Raw genomic sequence first — 26,021 nt, 5'->3', positions numbered from 1 at the left:
ACACCTCTCAATAAAGCTATGATGGATGTAATTCTGGAAGCCAGAAGGCCTAGTACTAGAAAATCTTATGCTGGAAAATGGAAGAGATTCTGCTTGGAACCAGGCACAAGGAACTGATACAGCTGTACCAAATATTCCTCAGATTTTGCAATACTTAACTGAGATGCAGGACAAAGGCCTATCTTTTTCATCAATTAAATTCATGCCTCTGCCATTTCGGCTCATTGCAATACAGAGCCACCAATCTTTTCTCATCCTGTATTAAAGCAGTACCTCAGAGGAGCCAAAAATGTAAGGCCTCCAAGGAGATCACCAATACCTGCACGGGACCTCAACTATGTCTTGGAAAAACTCACCCTGCCTCCTTTTGAGCCAGCTGCTACTGCTGATATCAAGTTTTTATCTTGGAAAACGGCTCTGTTCCTAGCAATAACGTCTGCACGACGAGTTTCAGAGCTACAGGCACTCATGGCTGTGGAACCTTTTATCATGTTTTATCCAGACAGGGTTTCTCTGAGGACAAACCCAACATTTATGCCTAAGGTGGTGTCCAGTGTGGCTCTTAACCAAACTATTCATCTGCCAACTTTTTATCCAAATCTACAGAACAAGGGGAAGAGAATTCTGCATTCTTTGGATGTACACAGACAGTTTAGATTCTACTTGGACAGAACCAAAGTAGATTCTACTTGGACAGAACCAAAGTTTTCAGGAAGACAGAGCAGTTACTAGTGGCATATGCTGCAGGATCACAAGGAAAGTTTTCCAAGTGGATAGGCCACTGCATTCGTTTCTGCTATTTTCACCATGGCAACCCAGTGCCTAAGGGCATTAGGCCACATTCAACCAGAGCTGCAGCCACTTCAGCAGCCTTTCTCAGGGGAGTACCAACCAAAGACATTTTAGAGGCTGCTACTTGGAGTTCAGTGCACACCTTTACAAAGCACTATCATCTGCCACTCTATTCTAAATCCAGGGCAGACTTTGCCACTGCAGTTCTGCAGGTCCTCCTAGCCGCTCCTACTGCTGTTTAGCTCCAGCCTCCCAACCATAGCTTTGGGAGTCTACCCAAATGTAATGACTGCAACAGTGAAACACGAAGCACATAGTACAGTTGTGTACACTAACCATAAATGTAGATGTTCAAGTGTATTCACTGTTGCAGTCCAGGTTACCCACCCGCCATCCCCCTTTTTCTGCTGGAACTTATCTTTCCTTCTCTGATTTATACAACCTATATGGTATATTTGCTTGTGGATGAAGGTAAAGTTTATATTGGTGCATGTATTTTTACACACATAAATTTTGGCTACCCTTTTAGGGGGCACCTGACATCTGGGGCAAGAAAAACTGAAGAAAATGGCCTTGGCTGCTTCTTTTATACTCCTGACGACCTGACGTCAGGGAAGGGGCGACAGCAGCCAATGCAGGACCAAAGTCTTTGGAATTCAGGCTGACTGTGGGCAACCTGCCAGCAGGATTACCCAAATGTAATGACTGCAACAGTGAATACACTCGAACATCTACATTTATGGTAAGTGTACACAACTGTACTTTCCCCTTCCTTCGGCCTCATCTATTGTACCCACCGTGGATTATGGACCCTATTCCAGATCTGATCTTTCACCCCCAAGGGTTGACTCACCTGTATCTGTCCAGTCTCAAGTTGACAGCTTGGTTTCTCCACTTCTGTTAATTGCCATGCAGGATGACCTCCCCTCTCCTGTTAATGATCTCATTCTGGCTTCTTATAAACCACCAGAATACTATACCGGGACAAATGGAAAAGGTTCTCTCTTTGGTCAAAGGAAAGGATGCTAGATCCGTATTCAGCTCCAGTCACAGCGGTCTTGCAGTATCTAAGTTTTTTGAAGGTGGAGGTGCAGCCTCTACCATACGAGTACATCTGGCGGCGATTTTAAATTATAATGGGCTGGATGGTACTCCACTCGTATCACTGCATTTATGTAAAACTTTCCTCAAAGGAGATGTTCATCGTGTTACACTGCTGCAGTCATCACACTTGGGTTATCCTGCCATCAGGTGGTCCCACAGTCGGCCAGAGTTCCAAAGTCTTCGGCGTCGGTTGCTGTCGCTTCTTCCCTGATGTCAGTGCGCCAGGGGTATATAAGAGGCATGCAACGCCATTTTCTTCAGTCTTTCTTGCCGCACAGTGCCCGAAGCAGAAGCAGTTTGCAAGTGCCGGTCAGCCGACTCCTGAGATTTTCAAATCGAATTTCAGACCGAAGTCTTCAATAAAGCTAAGTACCCCGTTGGGGAACCTTTTCTTGCCTCAGTCCGATGTCAGAAAAAGTTAACAATTGCATTTCTTGTGGGAAGCAAATACCTCATAAGGACTTTCATTCTTATTGTATTCCTTGCCTAGGCCCAGACCATGACGTCACAGGTTGTCGGTTTTGTGCTAAGTTTAACAAACGAACTATAAAACGTTGGTTTGATTTCGCCCGACATTATTTTGGTAGGAAATTTAATTATACCATGCCATCGGAGCAACTGACCGGAATGCATAAAAAATGCAAAGATATAAGGACAGGCAGCCAAGACCCAAACCAGACTCCGGCGCCTCTGCTAGGCCAGTCGCCGGTTCTCCGGTTTTCAGTGAGGCACCTACGCAGCCCCTGACGACCGCTGATTCAGAACCCCAGGCTGCATCCGATTCCCAAGAGGAGATTGCTAGGCCTCCACAACCTGTATCTTTAGGCCCTTCCGACTCCATGGCTGAAGGAGATTCCAGTGCAGTTGAAACGCCTTCAGTTGCAGAAGGTGTCTTCAGACCGACTACACTCACTATTAAATCCTATGCAAAGCTGAAAACTCCTTTAAAAGCAAAGAAGACTGTACAGCAGTCTCCAGTACAAGGCCCCATGCCTAAGAAAGATGCTTAAGATGGCTGAAGACTTAATTACCCTAATCAGGGGTTCCCATCCCCCTCATGATAAAAGGCCTAGACAGGAGGATGACCACGCTTCCTCTGACCAGGTTTCAATTTCCTCAGATTCTTCTGAGGAACAGGAATATTCTTTTCCCCCTTATGAAGACTCTGATGCTGAAGAAGTCTATTCCTTCAGCATCTCCCCCAGAAAACTACTCTTTTGGGGAAACTTTACATACCATGAGGGAACATTTCCACTGGGAAGGCCAGGATTACTCTGATTCTAAGAAAAGGCTCAGAGAGTTCCTTTTACTACCCCAGCACAGACCACATGCTATTCCGCCAGTGTTACACATTGTGGATGATGTTTATTCAGAATCTAGCCTTAAACCAGATTCACTACCTCCTGCACCAGCCAAACCAGACAGATACTACAGAGTCCCTGACTCACACAAATTCCTATATAAAAGCCTTGTTGCTGACCCAGAAACCATTTCCCAGGGTCACAAAGGGGTTAAGGCCTCTATTGCTACAAATCCTGTACCCTCGGAAAGGGATTCTAGAGCACTAGACAGATGGGGAAACAAAATATATACCTCAGCTACTCTAGCTATGAGGGCCTTAAATTGCCAGTTTCACATGCTGAAATATCAATATTTGCTGTCTCAATTAAAACAAAAAATGATCACACATACAGAGCAGCCTGATTACAAGGAAATGCAAGATTTGTTGCATGCAGCTGAACAAGTGGGAAAACATACTTTGCAATGTGGATTTGATTAATTGGAAGCTTCTTGTAGAGCAGCAGTGACAGGGTCTGTCATACATAGGCATGCTTGGTTAAAAGAACAATCTTTACCTGAACATGTAAAAGCAAAGTTATTGGATGCACCTTTACAGCAGGATGTTTTATTTGGTGTAAAAGCAGAAGAGGTTTTTAAAGAAAATGGAGGATAAGGCAAAATCTATGCAGACGGTCAAGGATTTTTTACAGGTTCAACCCCCTCGTTTCAGCAGAAATTGGCCAACCAAAAACTGGTCCTTTCCAGCTTCTGACAGACCACATAGGGCAAATACAGACGCCAAAGGGGCAGAGGTCAGTCACAAGGCTCTTACAAGCCTCGACAATGGGGTGCCACAACCCTGAAAGGAGGAGAAGACAGGTCTCAAACTACCAGAAGACAAACACAATGACTTACCCCTCAGATTGCCAAGCAAATCCCTCTTGGCAGCTCCCTTGAGAGGAAAGCTAACACTTTTTACAGACAACTGGCGCATCATCATAAAAGACAAATGGGTCCTAAATATTGTATCTCAAGAATACAGATCCCACTTTCACACTTTACCAAGGATAAAAGGAATGCCAAACCTGCCCCCAAATCAATTGGCAGAGGCTCAAAAATAACTTACAGCTCTCATGGACATGAGAGCCATTCAACAGGTTCCTACACAGGAGCAGGGACAAGGATTTTACTCAAGACTCTTTCTAGTTCCCCGAAAGGACAAAGCTTGGAGACCCATTCTGGACCTCTCAATTCTAAACACCTATCTCGAGGTACCCAAATTCAAGATGCTAACACTACAGCAACTTCTTCCCATGCTGGGCAAGAAGGCTTGACTAGTAACGTTGGACCTCCAAGGAGACATACCTGCATGTCCCTATCAGACAAAATTACAGAAGATACCTCCGATTTTTAGCAGGTTCAACCCATTACCAATTCTCTGCACTGCCCTTTGGCTTATCTACTGCGCCCAGGGTCTTCACAAAATGCCTGGCACCAGTAATTGCATTCTGCAGACAAAAAGGAATTCAAATATATCCATACCTGGACGACTGCCTTATTCAAGAAGAAAGCAAGAACATTCTTTTAAAGCATCTGGCATTTGTCAAAAACCTATTAAGTTGCCTTGGGTACACAGTAAATGAAAATAAGTCAAAACTAGTGCCCTCACAAGACATATTCCTGGGTGCCAGCTTAAATACAGCGGCCCAGATGGCTTATCTCACGCCAGACAAGCAAGGACAACTGACTCAATACTTCAAAATGATGGCAACAAAGACCCAACTCCCTGCAAGAAAAATTCTGCAGGCCTTGGGATTCATGGCATCTTGCATACTACTAATACCATATGCAAAACTGCATATGAAGAAATTACAATGGTACCTGAAAAGCATATGGACTCCACACAGCCACAGCTTGGAAACAATAATGCCACTCATTCACTGCCTTCAACAGGAGTTTCTATGGTGGGCTCAGGCATGTCACCTCAACAAGGGTCAGCCTTTTACCTTACCCACAGCCAGGCAAACTATAACAACGAATGCATCAGATTATGCCTGGGGAGCACACATGGCAGGACAGTGTATTCAGGGCAAATGATCTGCAGATCAAAGGCATCTACATATCCATCAAAAAGAGATGCTTGCTGTACAAAATGCCTTAACAGCTTTCAAGGACCTCCTACATCCAGGACAACTACTAATAAAGATGGACAACACCACAGTGATATGGTACATAAGCAAGGAGGCACACATTCCTACCCCCCCTATGCAGGCAAGCAACAACCTTGTGGAACATAGCGCTGACCTACCAAGTTCAACTACAAGCACAATTCCTGCCAGGAAAGAAAAACACATTGGCAGACGATCTAAGCAGAAACCTCATAGATCCTCACGAGTGGAAACTAGATCCACAAGTATTCGCAATGATAACTCAAAAATGGGGGATCCCAGACATAGATATGTTTGCCTCCCCCAAAACTACCAACTACAGAAATTTTGCACAACGACATACCACACACTAGCTTGGAAAGTGGGACGCCCTCTCATTCAGTTGGAAAACATTAACAGTGTATGCCTTTCCTCCACTGCCTCTTCTGGCAAAGGTGCTGCTGAAAGCCAGATTAGAGAGACCACAAATGATACTCATTGCTCCAGACTGGCCACGCCAACACTGGTATCCAATACTAAGGAACATGGCTCAAGGCCCACCATGGATTTTACCTCAAATTCCTCACCTGCTCACTCAGCAAAACAATCAGATTCTACACAGCCAGCTCAAGACTTTAAATCTGGCTGCATGGCAAATTACCTAAACAACCAGTCAGCACTTCTCTCTAAGGCTGTTATGGATGTCATTCTGGAGGCCAGGAGGCCCAGCACCAGGAAAGCCTATTCAGACAAATGGAAAAGATTCTGTGCCTGGAACCAGGCTAAAGGCCAGAATCCCCTTGTCCCAAATATTCCTCAGATTCTACAATATTTAACTGAGATGTTGCACAAAGGACTTTCCTTTTCATCTATTAAGATCCACGCCTCAGCTATTTCAGCTCAATACAACACGGATCCTCCTATATTTTCACATCCATTACTAAGACAGTACCTCAGAGGGGCTAAGAACATAAGACCGCCCCGGAGAGCACCAACACCAGCTTGGGATCTCAACTTTGTTTTGGAAAAACTTACACTACCACCCTTTGAACCAGCTTTTACAGCTGATTTACAGTTTCTATCATGGAAAACTGCCCTGCTGCTAGCAATAACTTCAGCACGAAGAGTCTCGGAGCTACAGGCCCTAATGGCAGTGGAGCCTTTCATCATTTTTCATCAAGACAGAGTCGCTTTACGAACTAACCCTACCTTTATGCCAAAGGTGGTATCCAGTGTGGCCCTAAACCAAACCATTCATTTGCCCACCTTTTATCCTAACCCCCAGAACAAAGGGGAAAGGCTCCTACACTCTTTGGACATTCACAGGCAATTACGTTATTACTTGGATAAAACTAAGACTTTCAGAAAATCTGACCAGCTCTTTGTATCCTATGCTCCAGGATCACAAGGAAAGGCTATCTCAAAACAGACCATTTCAAAATGGATATGACATTGTATCCATTTCTGCTACACACACCATGGGAAACCTGTAACTGGTAACATTAGGCCCCATTCCACCAGGACTACAGCAACATCAACAGCCTTCCTCAGAGGGGTACCAACCAAGGATATTTTGGAGGCTGCAACTTGGAGTTCAGTGCACACATTCACCAAGCACCATCACTTACCTCTATACTCTAAAACCAGAGCTGGCTTTGCCACTGCAGTTCTGCAGGGCCTACTAGCTTCTCCAAACCCTGTTTAGTTCCACCTCCCATCCTTAGCTTTGGGATTCAACCCAAGTGTGCTGACTGCAGCAGTGTAACACTATGAACATTGTACAGTTTTGTACCTACCATAAATGTAGATGTTCGAGCGTTCACACTGCTGCAGTCCAGGTTACCCTCCTTCCATCCCCTCTGACTTAGCTGAACTTTTCTATACCTTTCTGTCCTGTACAACCTTTGTGGTGTATTTGCTTGTAACTGAAGGTATTCCTTTTATTCCTTTTGTATGTTTTATTAGCAATATGTATTGCCTACCTACTATGGGGGCACCTGACATCTGGGGCAAGAAAAACTGAAGAAAATGGCGTCGGATGCCTCTTATATACCCCTGGCGCACTGACGTCAGGGAAGAAGCGACAGCAACCGACGCCAGACCAAGACTTTGGAACTCTGGCCAACTGTGGGACCGCCTGATGGCAGGATAACCCAAGTATGATGACTGTAGCAGTGTGAGCACTCGAACATCTACATTTATGGTAGGTACAAAACTGTACTTTTCTCACATTAGACCTCCAGTCAGCCTATAGAGCCATGGAACCTCACGCTTGTTCTTCAGTCTTTGACTCAACCCCCCTTTGAACCCGCAGCGAATTGTGATCTCAAATTCTTGTTATGGAAATCTCTCTTCTTGGTAGCCATCTCGTCAGCCAGACGAGTTGCAGCCATTGTGCACCAAAAGATCCTACCTAATTTTTCACAAGGACAGAGTATCACTCCGGACGAACCCATCCTTTCTCCCCAAAGTTGTTTCTGATTTTTCGATCAGTCTGTTGATTTTCCAATATTTTTCCTAATCTTTTCTAATAAAGGAGAATACCGCCTACATTCTTTGGATGTACACAGACAATTGCAATCCTATTTAAACAGGACCAAAACAATACGCAAGACTGACTGTTCATTTCCTTTTCTGGGCCTCGAATGGGGAAACTGTCCCCAAGGTCACTTTATCGAAATAGCTAAGGGACTGCATACGTTTCATTTGCAAAAGAACCTATGCCACAGAAGATTAAAGCCCATTCCACCTGATCTATGGCAACTTCTGTAGCCTTCCATTCCAGGGCTTCTATGGATGACATTTGTGCAGCAGCTACTTGGGCTAAACACCACGCTTTTATCAATCATTACAAATTGGATGTGGTCTCCAGAGGGAAAGCTGCCTTCGGCTCAGTAGTTCTCAGGAACATTCTTCCAAAAGGGCCACCCAAGGATGATAAGGTAGCTGAGGATTCTGTCCCATCAGTGATGAATGGGAAGAAGAACAACATCAGATAAATAAGTTATGTCTTACCATAATGTTCCATCTCTGTTCATCTTCTTTCATTCATCACTTCCTACCCTCCTTCCCCCGCCAAAGGCTCCTGGCGGATACTTTGGGTCTAAGTGGTGTCTTAGGGCATTTGCACAGAAATGGCCTCTGCTTTACTTGTATAACAAGGGCAAACTCGATCTGAGGTAACAGGGAGAAGGGCGTTGTGGGTATCGGCTTAGCTCGAGAGTTTTTTGGCTGGCGTGAGCTTGGTACTAGGCCGACTCTGTTCCAAGGGCTTGGAACCGAACCAATCGGTGATGAATGAAAGATGATGAACTACATAGATGAAACGTTATGGTAAGACATGACTTCTTTTTTCAGCAAAGCTTGTCTCTCCTTTTCTCTTGATGGTGATTGCTGTTTCATAACTTTAACACTTCCCAAGAGTTTGTTAATGTTTTACCATTCTGTTATGAGGTATTTATCTTCCATGGGTACACACTTATCTGTAAAGCTTTCAGGCATGAAGGACCAGAGTGCTCATGCAAAGTCTGGATTATGAGGGATGCTGAAAAGTTCTAAGCCTGACCAACTTTCTAAATTGTGAGCATTATTTTGCCTCTTTAGCTAAAAAGAGGGTTATTTCATTTTGTAAACTGCCAATTTGCAGAATTATAACACTATGTTTTGACATTGTTTCACATCACTGATTGAACCATGCCAATGAAAAGTGTGGAATTTTCAAGTGTGGAACTCCAAACTATCATGAATTCCTATTCCTGCAGAAGAAATATCCAAACGAAATCCTTGAATGCATGATGCAAACCTTGCGTGACAAGTGCCCTTCTTACTCAACTCTGAAGAAGTGGTGTGCAAACTTTTAGCATGGAGATTTCAAGACCGAAGACACCACAAGGTCTGGGAGGCCTCAAATGGTGGTATCTCCTGAAATTGTTGACCCATGTCCATGACCTGATTTTGGCAGATCGGCAAATATTGGCTAAAACAATTGCTGAGACGCTGCAGATAGTCCAGGGAATTTGTTGGGTTTTTAATCCATGAGCTGCTGGGTATGCAGAAGCTATTAGCCAAGTGGGCACCCACATGTTTGAATGCCAACAAGAAAAGACATTGCGTGGGCACTTCCAAGTTTATATTGTGGGATTTTCGTCAAGCTGTTGCTAACTTTTTGGAACGACTAGTTATTGTTGATGAAACATGGTTGCACCACTATGATCCTGACACAACAGTCTGTACAATGGCACCACTCAGGTTCACCATGGCCGAAGTTCAAGACCAAAAAGTCAACAGGCAAGGTCATGGCCACAGTGTTTTGGGATCAGGAAGGTGTAATGACTGTCTTCCAAGGGGCATAATACTTAATACTGCTGTAACTTGCTGTGCCGATTAAAGGAGGCATTGAAAAAAAAAAAGGAGAGGGAAGCTGCAGAATGGAGTTTTCTTTTTTCAAGACAATGCACCTGTTCAAAGGCTGGCAAAACGATTGATGTTTTGACGAAATTTGGGCTTCAGTGCATAGACCATCCAACCTACTCACCAGATCGTGCTCCGTCTGTTTCCTGATTCTGTTTGAAAGGGCGGCAGTTTTCAAGTGATTCGCAGGTGATTGCAGGAGCGGAGCAGCATTTTGTTGACCAGACTTCAGACTTATTTTGGTAGGGTTACTGAAACTTAAGACACAATGTGCCAAGTGTGTTGAACTTCAGGGTGAGTATGTTGAATAACTTGCAAGTTTCATGGCTCCAGACATTCCCTTCTTGGTGAGGCTTAGAACTTTTCGGCACCCCTCGTAATACAGAAGTCTCATGTTTCCTGCATGCCTCCCTTTGCAAACCCCAGCATTAGCCTTCTACTGGGAAAAGGGACAGAAGGTTGGTAAAATAAATTGGTTATGGTGTACTGTTAAGGTGGTCTCACTTTGATTTACTGTAAAGGTAATTGTTACACATCTGTATTTTGTTCTTAGTTTTGGTATGTTTCTCTAATTTAATTATATTTTCAACGTGTGTTTTGTACTGCAGGGAGCTAACACGACCACCACCACTGCCAGCACGGCTACCCCCAACAGCAGCAGTCAAGCACCCCAAAGCAAATATGCTGAACTTCTTAATATAATAGAAGAACTGGGTAAAGAGATTAGACCTACATATGCAGGAAGTAAAAGTGCCATGGAAAGATTGAAGCGAGGTATTTGAAGTTATGCTTTGAAGTATTTTTTGAATCTTAGTATAATTTGTAGGTATTCTGTGCATTTGAAAGTGTTCAGTAAAAGAAAGTAGGCGTTTTGGCTTCACTGCATTAAAATTTCATTTTCAGTATAACCTTTCCAAAATAATTAATCTGTTAGTACTTGTACAAGTACACTTAAAGGTGCTGGATGTAGTTTTAGGAAAGTGTTTCTTTTCTATTTATTTATCCTTTGCTTGACTGGGTTAATCCCATTAGGTTAGTGGCCTCTGTTCAGGAAGAATGTGGTGGTATTTACACTTCTAGGGGAAATTTGGCCAGGGCACCGGCGATTTTCCTCCTAGTCTTTCCTGTCGGATGCCATGGTATCTTTTACATCCACTAGAGCCACCACCATGGTATTTATACTTCTAAGGGAAATTTGGCCAGGGCACCGGTGATTTTCCTCTACTCTTTCCTGTTAGTGCTATGGGATCTTTTATATCCACTTGGGTTATTACCAACTCAGGCAGCTGTAACCTCAGGTGTTCATCGTGTTACGCTGCTGCAGTCATTACACTTGGGTTATCCTGCCGTCAGGCGGTCCCGCAGTCGGCCAGAGTTCCAAAGTCTTGGTCCGGTGTCGGTTGCTGTCGCCTCCTCCCTGATGTCAGTGTGACAGGGGTATATAAGATGCAGTCGACGCCATTTTCTTCAGTCTTTCTTGCCGCGCGGTGCCCGAAGCAGAAGCAGTTCGCAAATGCCGGTCGGCCGACTCCTGAGATTTTCATTCCGAATCCAGAACCGAAGTCTCCTAAAAAAGCTAAGTACCCCATTGGGGAAACTTTTTCTTGCCTCAGACCGATGTCAGTAAAAGTTAATAATTGTATTTCTTGTGGGAAGCAAATACCTCATAAGGATTTCCACTCCTATTGTATTCCATGCGTAGGCCCTGACCACGACGTCAATGGTTGTCGATTTTGTACTAGGTTTAACAAGCGCACTATTAAACTTCGGTTTGATTTTACCCGACATTATTTTGGTAGAAAATTCAATTATACCATGCCATCGGAAATTACGACGACCGCAATGTATAAAAAGCACAAGGACAGGCATCCGAGGCCCAAAACTGATGACAAGACCTCTTCTAGGCTGGTCGCCGGTTCTCAGCGAGGCACCTACACAGCCCCTGACGACCACTTCCACAGAACCACAGACTGCCTCCAACTCCCCAAATTATTTTGGTAGAAAATTCAATTATACCATGCCATCGGAAATTACGACGACCGCAATGTATAAAAAGCACAAGGACAGGCATCCGAGGCCCAAAACTGACGACAAGACCTCTTCTAGGCTGGTCGCCGGTTCTCCGGTTTTCAGCGAGGCACCTACACACAGCCCCTGACGACCACTTCCACAGACTGCCTCCGACTCCCACGTGGAGCTGGCTGGGCCTTCGAACATACTAGGTCTTCAGCTTACCGATCCTAAACCTACAGAGGGAACCGAAGTAGCTGAGCAATCCACAGCTACAGAGAGTGTTTTCAGACCCACCCAGTTAACCATTAAACCCTCTGCTAAGTCTAAGCCCCCCTTAAAAGCAAAGAAACAGACACAACTCTCTCCAGAACAGGCTTCCATGCCTAAGAAACAAATGCTTAGAATGGCCGAGGACCTAATCACCCTGATCAGGGGGTCCCATCCCCCTCCTGATAAAAGGCACAGACAGGATGCAGACTATGAATCTTCTGATCAGGTGTCCATTTCCTCAGACGCTTCCTCGAACCTAGGATATTCTTTACCCCCTTATGAGGATTCTGATGCTGAGGAATCATTTCCATCAGCCTCTCCTCTCTGCCTGAGGAAGACTACTTTGGGGGGACTTTACATAGGGAGCATTTCCATTTGGAAGGCCAGGATTACTCAGAATCCAAGAAAAGGCTCCGAGACTTCCTTTTACTGCCCCAACACAGACCCCTTGCTGCCAGTTTTAGACATTGTGGATGATGTGTACAATGAATCCAGTTTGAACCCTGACTCCTTACCCCCAACCCCAGTTAAACCGGATAGATATTACAGAGTCCCTGACTCTCACAAATTTCTGTTCAAAAGCCCTGTTGCTGACCCTGAAACTATTTCTCAGGGACCCAAAGGGATTAAGGCCTCATTAGCAAAACCCATTTCCCTCTGACAGAGATTCCAGAGTATTAAACAGATGGGGAAAAGAACGTATATACGTCTGCAACTTTAGCAATGAAAGCTTTGAATTGCCAATTTCACATGCTGAAATATCAGCAATTTTTTATGTCTCAGTTGAAACAAAAGATGCTTCCATATTCAGATCCTCGTAACTTAAAAGAAATGCAGGATTTATTGCTTGCAGCTGAACAAGTGGGAAAACACACTTTGCAATGTGGGTTTGATTCCTTAGAGGCCTCCTCTAGAGCAGTAGTTACAGGCTCTGTCATTAGAAGGCATGCTTGGTTAAAAGAACATACGTTACCAGATCATGTTAAGGTCAAATTATTGGATGCACCTTTGCAGTGGGATGTGCTGTTTGGAGTTAAGGCAGAGGAGGTATTAAAGAAGATGGAGGATAAGGCAAACTATTCAAACGGTGAAAGATTTCTTACAGGTTCAGCCTCCTCGTTTTAGCAGAAATTGGCCAACAAAGAGTTGGTTCTTTCCAGTCTCAGATGGACCTCAAAGGGACAGATACAGACGTCCAAGAGGTAGAGGTCAGACACAAGGCCCTTACAGGCCTTGACAATGGGGCACACCAGGCCAGAAAGAAGGGGAAGCCAGGCCTCAACCTTTATAAAAAAACAGCCTCAATGACTTTCCACTGCAGCTGCCAAACAACTCTCTCTTGGCAGCCCCCTTAGGAGGAAAACTGGCACTTTTCTATCACAACTGGCATTGCATCACCAAACATAAATGGGTTCTCAACATTGTATCTCAAGGTTACAGGTTCCATTTTCACACCCTGCCAAGGCCAAAAGGAATGCCAAATCTGCCACCAAATCAATGGGCAGAGGCTCAAAAACAAATTGCAGCACTCATGGACATGAGAGCTATTCAAAAGGTACCACCACAGGAACAAGGACAAGGATTTTACTCAAGACTATTTCTGGTTCCCAGAAAGGACAAAGCCTGGAGACTCATTCTGGACCTTTCTACACTAAATTACCTGGATGTTCCGAAATTCAAGATGTTGACACTACAGCAGCTTCTTCCCATGCTGGGCAAGAAAGCTTGGCTCGTGACTTTGGACCTCAGAGGCATACCTGCATGTCCCTATCAGACAAAACTGCAGAAGATACCTCAGATTTCTAGCTGGTTCAATGCACTATCAATTCTCTGCACTGCCCTTTGGCTTATCTACTGCGCCCAGGGTCTTCACAAAGTGCCTGGCACCAGTAATTGCATTTTGCAGGTAAAAAGGAATTCAAATTTATCCGTACCTGGACGATTGCCTGATTCAAGCAGAGAGCAAGGACATTCTACTAAAGCATCTGGCGTACGTAAAAAAGTTAAGTTGCCTGGGGTACACAGTAAACGAAAAGAAATCAAAACTAGTGCCCTCACAACAGATAATATTCCTGGGTGCCAGCTTGAACACAACGGCCCAGATGGCTTATCTCACGCCAGACAAGCAAGGACAACTGACTCAATATTTTCAATTAATGGCAACAAAGACCCAACTCCCTGCAAGAAAAATTCTGCAGGCCTTGGGCTACATGGCATCTTGCATACTACTAATTCCATATGCCAGACTGCATATGAGGAAACTACAGTGGTACCTAAAGAGCCGTATGGTCTCAACACTGTCAAAGTTTGGAAACAGCTATACCACTAATTCCCTGCCTACAACAGGAGTTTCGATGGTGGGCACAAGCTCGTCACCTCAACAAGGGACAGCCTTTCACTCAACCCACAGCCAGGCAGACACTGACAGCAGATGGATCGGATTACGCCTGGGGAGCACACATGGCAGGAAAATGTATCCAGGGCGAGTGGCCCACAGAGCAAAGACATCTCCACATTAATCAAAAAGAGATGCTAGCTGTACAAAATGCTATTATAGCTTTCAAGGACCTATTGCATCCAGGACAATTACTACTAAAGACAGACAACACCACAGTTATGTGGTACATAAACAAGCAAGGGGGCACACACTCCTACCCCCTCTGCAGACAAGCCATGACCTTGTGGAACACAGCTCTCAACTACCAAGTTCATCTGCAAGCACAATTCCTGCCAGGAGAGAAAAACACACTGGCAGACCAAAGCAGAAACATTATGGACCCACACGAATAGGAACTGAACCTACAAATATTCAGAATGATAACAAAAATGGGTGGAGCCCAGACATTGATCTGTTTGCTTCCCCAAAGAACTGCCAATTATAGAAATTCTGCACAAGGAGCTACCATCCACAAGCATGGAAAGTGGATGCCCTCTCATTCAGCTGGAAAAAACTACAAGTATATGCTTTCCCTCCTTTACCTCTCCTTCCAAAGGTGCTCATAAAAGCCAGGCAGGAAGAGCCAAAAATGATCCTGATTGCACCAGACTGACCCCGCCAGCACTGGTACCCAATCTTAAAGAACTTAGCACAAGAGCCACCCTGGATTTTGCCTCAAATCCCACAGTTGCTGACGCAACACAACAATCAGATACTTCACAGCCAGCTAAAGACCTTAAATCTAGCTGCATGGAAAATTCCTTAGTCAAGCAAACAATGCCTCTCTCCAAAGCTGTTATGGATGTCTTTCTGGAGGCCAGAAGGCCTAGCACTAGGAAAGCGTACTCGGTTAAATGGAAGAGATTCTGTGCCTGGAACCAAGCGCATAACCTTGACCCTCTTGTCCCAAACATTCCTCAGATACTGCAATACCTAACTGACATGCTGGACAAGGGCCTCTCTTTTTCATCCATCAAGATCCACGCCTCCGCTATCTCTGCTCATTACAACACGAATCCACCAATTTTCTATAATCCTTTGCTCGGACAATACCTCAGAGGGGCCAAAAACATAAGACCGCCCCGTAGAGCACCTACACCAACATGGGAACCTCAACTTTGTTTTTGAAAAATTAACTTTACCTCCTTTTGAGCCAGCTAACACAGCAGAATTAAAATACATCTCTTGGAAAACTGCTCTGCTACTGGCAATAACATCAGCACGAAGAGTTTCAGAATTACAGGCACTAATGGCAGTGGAACCTTTCCTCATCTTCCACCAGGACAGGGTGTCTTTAAGAACTAACCCTGCGTTTATGCCAAAGGTGGTATCAAGTGTGGCTCTAAACCAAACTATCCACTTGCCAACTTTTTATCCAAAACCACAGAACAAAGGGGAGAGACTACTACATTCTTTGGACATTCACAGATGGTTACGCTTCTACTTGGACAAAACCAAAGCTTTTAGAAAATCTGAGCAATTATTGGTAGCATACGCTGCAGGAGCACAGGGAAAAGCCATTTCAAAGCAGACTATTTCAAAATGGATAGGACACTGTATACGTTTCTACTATACCCACCATGGGAAACCTGTACCTAGCATCATTAGATCTCACTCCACCAGGGCAACAGCCACTTCAACTGCCTACCTCAGAGGAGTACCTACCAAGGATATTTTGGAAGCAGCAGATGGAGTTCTGTGCATACCTTTAATGCCTTATAGATCCAGCCTCCCTATCTCAGCTTTGGGATTCCACCCAAGTGTAATGACTGCAGCAGTGTAGCACGATGAACATAGTGCAGTTTTGTACCTACCATAAATGTAGATGTTCGAGTGTAAACACTGCTGCAGTGCAGGTTACCCTCCCTCCTTCCCCTCTTACTTTCTGAAACTTACCTAGGGCATCTACCCTTTATTACCTATAGGGAGTATTTGCTGGTAATTAACAATGGTTGTTTGCTTTTCTTTTGTATTTTTTACTAGCAATTTGAATTGCCTACCTATTTGGGGGCACCCGACATCTGGGGCAAGAAAAACTGAAGAAAATGGCGTCTGCTGCATCTTATATACCCCTGTCGTTCTGACGTCAGGGAGGAGGCGACAGCAACCGACGCCGGACCAAGACTTTGGAACTCTGGCAGACTGCGGGACCGCCTGACGGCAGGATGACTGCAGCAGTGTTTACACTCGAACATCTACATTTATGGTAGGTACAAAACTGTACTTTTAACATCTCATCTGAAGGGCGACACACTCACGATAGATTGTTAGGAAATGCAATGGTTTAATAAAAGGGACCGTCTTTGATCAGCCCTCTGAATGCATTTCACCATCAGTCTTCATTTATTTCTGTGGAATTCTGTTAGCAGTGCCTTTGCATCCCTGCTTTAATGCACTTTGTGGTTTAACATGACAGCTTCATAAGTGCATGGGTACCATTTCACATTCAGATGGCCAAACACTAGCAGTATATGTGGCTATTAGATTACCAAACCAGGTACCCACTGGCATTGCCTGTGCTGTCTCAGGGAACAGTAGTGTTGGCGATTCAGCTCAGGTACTCTTCTTCAACAGAGACAATTATAACATTTGTGCTATTCGCATGGAAGAAGTGTTTTATGGCTGGCTGAATTTTGCATGTAGTGAGCTTTCATTTATTTCATAAGGGTTGTAGCCTGAACTTGTCCTAAGCTTTGGTGGTTGAGGGAATTGAGGGAAACCACTTTGGCTTCCACCTTCTGCAGTGTTTCCTGAGGTCATTGTAGGCCCTTGGATGATTGGTCAATTTGATTCCCAAGGTGCAGTCCATTAAGACATCAAGTTATGGAATGGTGGTGTTCAGGACAAAGTTCTTTATTCCTTGATGACACTTGTTACACCAGCTACTGCTGCCAGACTTACCACTTTTTCAGACATCTTACTTGGGCTTCACCATAGAATAAACTGCGAGTTCCTCACTTCCTTGTAGCACAAAAAGAAAACCATTTCCAAGCAACCTTTGCCACTTCAACAGGCTGCTAAATTGTTTCAACCACAAATGAATTCTGCTGTGACCATTTCTGGTTCCTCAGATCATTAACCTTTTTTCATGCCTTCCTCTGATGTAGTGCTTACATCCATCATAGACCCAGGGGGTTAGACAACGTCCTCTGTTGGAGTGCCCTTGGCTAGCATGGGGGAATGACTCGTGTTCTTGGATGAAGGAGCAGAGAATGCCTCTGCCTATCCAGACTGGAATGCCTCACCCTAGGAAGATTTTGCATGACAAAGTTGTGTTTAGAAATTTCTGTCAGAGTAAAACAAAAAAAAAAAATAGACACTTATCTTCACCTGTGTTAGTTACTTTAGACAGGAGTGATTTACTGGGCTTAGCTCAGGGTTTAATTCAGGCTCTTCACCCCACCACTTTTGGTGTTAAGGGTAGAAGAAAGTGATTCATCACTATCAGAGGATGTTCAGTGCATTGAATTAGAAAATGATCGTGAAGGCACAGTTTGCTTTTCTCTGCTGTCCTCCGTTTCTGACTGTGTTTTTTGTACTCCTGTGGAAGAATTTTCTTTTACTGAAATCATATCCAGAATGAATCTGTTGTTTCAGTGGGATCATGTTGATTTTCCACTATCGTTAAAGTATGCTTTATTGTACCTGGAATTTCCTGAGCCTGCTCCAGTTCCTCTTGTGTTTCCAGCATTGGAGAACATGTTTATTACAGCCTTTAAGTTGACTTATAGCCAGTCTGCTTAGAAATCAGATAAAACAAGTTTTTTTATTTTCTAACCTCAGACCAGATCCAGTAGAAATTTCCTTGGTCCACCCCACTGTTGCTAAATATTTGGTAATTGCTAATCCCTCTCCCTCTGACAAGGATGATAAATTGCAAAATTAACCATAAACCTATATTGTGAACCCAATGGTTAGCAAGCTGGCTCACTGATAGGACACACAAAGTTAAGCTAGGGGAATCCACCTTCTCAAAGAGGTAAGTCACTAGCAGGGTCCCTCGGGGATTGGTGTTAAGGTATGTCCTTTTTGGCATCTTCTCTGAAGTCAAGGCTTGGGCACTGGTCATTGAATCCCCTAAGGATACAGTTACCCTTCAAGAGGGCCTGACGCAAACTGTTAGTGCCATGGCATAAAACTGAATTCAAAGATGTATAGTAGTACATAATGAAAAGATTGCCTCTCCTGGAAATTACCACATAGGGTCTACTTTTAGGGGTTTATTATCAGTGGTTGGATCAGGGAACGCATGTTGACTGTAACCTGACACCACGTCTCCTGTGATGAAACATCTTTGTGTTGCACAACTTGTAATTAAAGGCAATATCATCCAGGTCCAAGGAGGTCATTGTTCTACAGTACTCTGCTCACATTAGACCAGTCGGAGTGTACATTGCACCCTTTGGTATATACCTGACCTTGCTCTTGAAACAGCTTGAGAGACCACAGGGGTTCCTTATAAAAAGAATACAGAGAGTAAACTGGTCTTATGTGGATGGTCTCAAAGCCCTATCCCTGTACTTGGTTTCCTACAGACTGCTGCAAGGCAACCTTTGTCAGGTCTACAAATCATCCTCTGATCTCACACTGATGGAGTTGTTGCATATTTACAAAATAAATAGCATCAGAAGTGCACATTCTGATGACCCAAACCTTGTTTGTGGCATAAACAGGACATGTTGGAGGGACTGCTGTGTGTCTCGATGATTAGTCATGCATCTGGGGCGGGCTTCCCAGCCATGTGAAGCAAAGCTTATTCCTAACCATATTCAAACATAACTTGGACCATTGAATGGAAAGCACAAATTTGCTTCTAGTTTAGCATCTATGCCCCTAATGGACGGGGCAGCCAGTGAAGGCTTGATACCTTGGCTTTGCTTAAAATGGCTCTTGGGCTGATAGTCTAGTAGCCTATCTGTAAACCTTAATAAAGCCATTGAATGACTTGCAGGAAAAGTGTGTTCTTCTGCAACACATTTGTAGCATTCTTAATTGTTAATCTCACTGGTCAAAGTTCATGCTTGCCTCTTGAGTATATGAGAAACATTGTGGTTTAATCTGATATTGTCTCTTTAATTCCTCCTCACATATGGGTTACGGATCTGACCTCTGACTCAACTTGGCTGCATTTCCTCAGACTGAGATCCAAGTCTTGAGCTCTTCCCACTACCCACAATGTCTTGCACTCCAACCAACCTCCTCAGATCTCATTTGCCGCCAGCTGAATTAGACATGATCACAAATAGGCTCGAGCAGTCAGTGGTGGTTTTTGGGTTTCCTCTAACCAGATAAGTTTATTTTCTGTTATAGTCTTATATTTACTTCCTCCCCTCCCTTTTCTGAGTGTGCTTGGTGTTTTCTGTCTCTTGCCTCTTTCGGTAGTTGTTTTTAAATTTTTCCCGTGCTCGGGGTAGCTGTTGGGCTCCCTTTCTTGTTTCCCTTCCTTCTTCTTGTACCCTTCTCTTTAAAAAAAATAAATAAATACTCTCTTGGCTATCAGGTGTGTTCTGTTTTGTTGGGGATGTTCTTCGTGTTTCACTGTTGCAGTCATCACATTTAGGTTATCTGCTTGCAGATCGCCCTCAGTCGGCCTGATTATCAAAGTCTTGGGTCCTGCATTGGTTGCTGTCTCACCTTCCATGATGTCAGGTAGTCAGGGGTATAAAGCATGCAGCCGACACCATTACATCAGTCTTTCTTGCCGTGCGGTGCCAGAAGCAGAAGCAGTTCGCAAGTGTCAGTCGGCCCACTCCTGAAATTTTCGTTTTCGAGTTTCAGATCCGAAGTCTTCAACTAAGCTAAGTGCCCCGTTGGGGATCCTTTTTCTTGCTCTAAACAGATGTCAGTAAAAGTTAACGATTGTATTTCTTGTGGAAAGCAAATACCTCATAAAGATTTTCATTCGTACTGCACTCCTTGCTTAGGCCCAGACCACGACATACCTCTCTGCCAGTTTTGTGCCTTATTCAAACCTCGTACAATTCTCATCTGTTCATTTTTGCATCTAAATATTTTGGTACTCAGTTCAATTATCCAGCAATAGCTTTGGTAAGCCACCTGACTACCGACATTCCGAAAAAACTCAATGATAAAGACAGAGACAGACCGCATAGGTCCAGAGCTGCCAACGACGCTTCTCCTAAGCTAGTTGCCAGTTCGCCGGTACTCAATGAGGCACTTTCGCAGCCCCTGATACCCACTACTTCAGATTCGCAGGCCTCTACTGAGACCCATTCGGAGTCTGGTATGCCTCGACATGCTTCTTCGACTGTGGAACCTGCGGATGTCTCTATCTTGGATTTGTTCGGAGACGCTGTGCAGGCACCGGCTTCTGAGGGTGTATTTAGGCCTACTGACTTGCATATTAAACAAACGCCATCTTCTTCAAGGCCTAATATCTATGCCCAGAAAACCTATGCCCAGACCGCATGGTCAGGCCCCTATGCCTAAAAAACAAATAAGAATGGCTGAAGACCTTATTACTCTAATCAGGGGAGGCCACCCTTCCCCCTCTAAGAGACCTAGGACTGATTTTCCTTCTGATTCTTCTGATCAGGATTCTGAAATTTCTGTTTTCACTGATGACCAGGATTTGCCCTTGTCTACCTGTGAGGATTCTGATGCAGAGGACTCCATTCCCTCTGCTTCCCCTCCAGAGGATTTCTCTTCTGGTGAAACCTTGTATACTCTTAGGGAACATTTCTGCTGGGAAATCTAGGATTACTCTGACTCTAAAAAGAGGCTTAGGGAATTCTTACTCCTGCCTCAGCACAGGCCTTTAGCTGTCCCTCATGTACCGGACATTGTAGATGATGCCTTCTCTGAATCTAGCCTGGCCCCTGACACTTTACCTCCTGCTCCCAGGAAACCTGATAGGTATTGCAGGGTACCTGACTTTCACAAGTTCCTCTTTAAAAATCCTACTGCGGATCCTGAGACCATTTCGTAGGGACCCAAGGGCATTAAGGCTACTACTGGCAAAAACCCTACCCCCTCTGATAGAGACTCCAGGGCACTTGATAGATGGGGTAAGAAGGCATACACTTCTGCAGCTTTGGTCATTAGGGCCTTAAACTGCCAGTTTCATATGTTAAAGTATCAGCAGCATATTATTGGATTGCTTAAACAGAAAATGATGTTGATTCCTGACTGTGCTGAAAATAAAGAATTACAGATTTTAATGCATTCTGCTGAACAAGTTGGAAAACTTACTTTGCAACGTAGTTTTGATTCATTGGAGGCATCTTGCAGGGCTGCTGTCACTGGGTCTGTACTTAGAAGGCATGCTTGGCTTAAGAAGCAGTCTGTGCCAGATCATGTTAAAGCTAAATGACTGGATACTCCCTTTTAAACCAAGACCGCCTGTTTGGCAACAAAGCAGAAGTAGTACTTAGATGGAGGAAGAAGCTAAATCTATGCAAACTGTTAAATATTTCCTGCAAGTACAGCCACCCAGATTTAGTAGGCATTGTCCCTCTAAGAATTGGTCATGTCCTGCCTCTTCCAGGCCTTCTCAGTCCAAACCCAGAACCAGCAGAACAGCCAGGCTCAAGTCCCAAGGTACTCACAGGCCTAAGCAGTGGGGGGCTCCCACCTCCAAATCAGGGAGTAGTAAGACTCCCCCCTATGGTAAACTGTCTCAATGACTTAACATTGAATCTTCCAAGCCCTGCTCAACTGACTTTAGGGGGAAAGATTGCCCTGCATGCAAAAAATTGGGATCTCATTACCCAGGACAAATGGGTTTTAAATATAGTTTCCCAAGGATACAGATTCCACTTCCACTCCTTACCAACCCCAAACGGTTGGCCAGACCTACCCCCAAATCAGTGGGTAAAGGCTCAAAAGCAAGTTCTCTCTCAAGCATCAGGGCTATTCAACCTGTCCCAGAAGAAGAATGGGGGCAAGGTTTCTACTCAAGACTTTTCCTGGTACCCAGAAAAGACCATTCCTGCCTCCTGTCCTGGACCTGTCTATCCTAAACACATTTTTGGTAATCCCAAAATTCAAGATGCTAACTCTTCATCAGCTGCTTCCCATGCTAGGCAAAAATGCCTGGTTGGCAACACTGGATTTAAAGGAAGCCTATCTGCACATCCCAATAAGGGAAGCTTGCAGAACATACCAACACTTCAGAGCTGGCTACATGCACCATCAGTTCTCTGCACTGCCCTTTGGCGTATCTACTGCGCCCAGGGTATTCACAAAGTGCCTAGCTCCAGTAATTGCATTTTGTAGGCAAAGAAATATTCAAATGTACCCATAACTGGACGATTGTCTAATTCAGGCAGAAAGCCAGGACATATACTATTAAATCATCTGACATTTTTAAAGAAATTGCTAACTTCTCTGGGGGATACCATAAACGAAAATGATCACATCTTGTACCTTGCCAAAATTGTATTCCTGGGAGCAAGCTTGAATGCAACTTCCCAGATGGCCTACCTCACACCAGAGAAACAAGTTCATTTGACAACCTACTTCAAACTACTGGCCACAAAGACCCAGCTATCTGCAAGGAAAATACTGCAAGCCCTGGGGTTCATGGTCTCTTGCATTCTACTAATTCCATATGCAAGACTGCATATGAGGAAACTATAATGGTATCTAAAAAGCCTATGGTGTCAACATTCTCAGGATCTATAATCAATGATTCCTATTATACCTTGTCTAAAGATAGAGTTCCTGTGGTGGGCAGAGGCCTGCCACCAAAACAAGCGACTGCCATTCACTCTACCCCCTGCCACCCAAACCCTAACAGACGCATCAGACTATGCATGGTGGGCTCATTTGGCAGGGCAGTGCATTCAGGGCAAATGGAACCCAAGTCAACTGCATCTGCATATCAATCAAAAAGAAATGTAAGCTGTACATGATGCTCTGGCAGCCTTCAAGGACCATATTTTTCCAGGACAATTATTGGTAAAGACTGACAACACCACAGTTATGTGGTACATAAACAAGCATGGGGGAACCCACACATACTCTCTCTGCAGACTAGCCATGGCTCTGTGGAACACAGCCTTGAGCTACCATAGGTTCATAGGTTCATACTAGGCTATCTGCCCGAGGGCATTTACAAGCCTAGCCCATAGTTTTGTGGCTTACGCCACCCCTTTAGTATGGGGAACTATACCCATTATTTTGCTGTGCCTCTGTCGAGCAGTGACACTGAGGTAATCCCTGGGGTATATCTGCGATCTCCCATCCATTGGTCAAGATTTCTGTTGAACAAGGCCAGCGAGGTGCTCTGCCTCACATATACCGGGATTTTATTCCACAGCATAGGGAGTCTTTGGGTGATGAATCTATCCCTCCAGCACGTCCTATTAATAGCCGTGTCGAGGTTTAAGTCTCCCGCCCTTGTGGCTCTGACGGATCTAGATTTTTTGAGGTGCAGCATATTCATTAAATCTGGGTTTGACATGGCCTTGTATGTTAGGCAAAGGTCACCTCTGAGCAAGGTGCGACTGAATAGAGCTGGAGTTCTTTCAGTCGGGCAGCATAGGACAGATGTTTGAGACCCTTTATCCTTTTGGTGAGGAACTTTTGTGGCCTCTCCAGCTGCTGCAAGTGTCGGGTCAGATACATTCCGAATGGGGCATTGTACTCAATCATTGGTCTGATGAGTGATGATCTAGATGAGAATCCCTTCATGATAAGGTGGGCAATGTAGAAGGTCTTCCTAACTACTTTAGCTACATGGGTGTCGAATGACAGACTACTATCAACCTGGGTCCCCAGGTCCCTGATAACTTCTTCTGTGCTCAGTGGATTGCCACCTATTTGGTAGCTAGGGGTAACCTTGTTTTTCCCGAAGGGTATGACTATGCATTTTTTGGCATTTAACTTTAGGCCATGGCTCTGGCACCAGTTATCCGTTTTTGTGAGACCCTTCTGAAGGATATCTGTGTCAGATGTGTTTTCTACTATGGCGCCCAGTTTGCAGTCATCTGCAAACTTTGTCAGCCATAACCCTCCTGTGTTTGCTTGTACTGGAAAAGCAGATGCCAAACAAGAGTGGGCCCAGGACTGAGCCCTGTGGTACACCACTTGTGACAGGCTTTGAGTCTGACATGGCGCCAGCAACTCTGACCCTGTGGGTTCTGTCACTCAGCCAGTTTGCAACCCATCTTGTGATATATGGGTTAACATTTAAGCTGATGAGTTTTTCAATGATACCCGAGTGGGGTATTGTATCGAAGGCCTTCGCCAGATCAAGGTAGGCTGTATGGACTGCCTTTCCCTCATCAATGGCTTTGGTGACTGTTTCGAAAAAGTCAACCAAGTTTAGAAGGCATGAAGTGCATCTACAAGCTCAATTCCTGCCAGGAAAGCTAAATACACTGACAGATGACCTAAGCAGAAATCTCATGGACCCACACGAGTGGAAATTGGAACCAAAGATATTCAACATGTTGAGAAACAAATGTGGGAGCCCAGAGATAGACCCGTTTGCCTCCCTTCAGAACTACCAATTGGACAAACTCTGCACAGGGACTCCCCACAAACAAGCTTGGAAAGTGGATGCCCTGTCCTTCACCTAGAAAAACTTATCAGTCTATGCCTTTCCCCCTCTGCCTCTCCTCTCCAAAGTGCTACTACAGATCAAACAGGACAAACCAAGGACAATACTGATTGCACCAGACTGGCCACGCCAACACTGGTACCCCATCTTACACAGTGTGTCTATGGCACCTGCCTCAGACCCCTGGCCTGCTGTCCTAGCAGGAGGGCCAGATTCTGCACCCACAGCTTCAAACCCTGAACCTTGCAGCCTGTCTAATTACCTGATCTCTCCGTTACTATCCCTCAATAAGCAAGTGATGGATGTCCTCCTGTAGGCAAGGAGGCCTAGTACAAGAAAATCCTATGCAGAAAAATGGAAAAGATTCTGTTCCTGGAGCCAAACTCGGGGGATGGGCACAGCAGTGCCCAGTTTACCTCATAGTCTTCAATACTTAACTGAGGTGCTTCACAAGGGCCTTTCATTTACCATCAAAATTCGTGCCTCAGCCATTTCAGCACATTACAATACAGAGCCACCCCTCTTCTCTCATCCACTGCTGAAGCAATTCCTCAGAGGGGCCAAAAACTTAAGACCACCCAGGAGAGCCCCTACTCCAGCTTGGGGCCTTACATTTATATTGTAAAAGCTCAACTCTACCTCCCTTTGAGCCAGCTTCAAATGCAGAGTTGAAATTCCATTCTTGGAAAACAGCCTTTCTTCTAGCCATCACTTCAGCAAGAAGGGTGTCTGAATTACAGGACCTTATGGCAGTGGGAGCCTTTTATCATCTTTCATGTGGACATGGTGTCCCTCAGGACCCATCCGTCCTCTATGCCCAAGGTGGTAACCAGTGTGGCCCTTAATCAGTCCATTAATTTGCCAACCTTTTTGTCTAATCCACAGAACAAAGGGGAACGAATACTGCACTCCTTGGACGTGCACAGACAACTTAGATTTCACTTGGACAGGACTAAGCCTCTCAGGAAATCTGAACATCTGCTGGTTGCATTTGCTGCAGGGGCAGAGGGGAAGTCCATTTCTAAGTGGATAGGCCATT

The 26,021-nt window shown here is 44.7% G+C and overlaps 1 protein-coding gene across 1 annotated transcript in view; it reads left to right on the top strand.

Annotated features, from left to right (window-relative positions):
- Positions 1–26,021, top strand: part of CDK2AP1 (cyclin dependent kinase 2 associated protein 1) — a 312,826-nt gene that overhangs the window by 153,331 nt on the left and 133,474 nt on the right. The window contains exon 2 of the mRNA XM_044068928.1: positions 10,343–10,508. Within this exon, the coding sequence (XP_043924863.1) occupies positions 10,343–10,508 (166 nt within the window). The remainder of the gene's footprint in view (positions 1–10,342; positions 10,509–26,021) is intronic.

This window comes from Protopterus annectens, chromosome 4.part0, assembly GCF_019279795.1.
Source record: "Protopterus annectens isolate FY-2018-M chromosome 4.part0, PAN1.0, whole genome shotgun sequence".
Lineage (NCBI taxonomy): Eukaryota > Metazoa > Chordata > Ceratodontiformes > Protopteridae > Protopterus > Protopterus annectens.
Note: the sequence above shows the minus strand (reverse complement) of the source record. Positions and strands in the feature narration are given on the sequence as shown.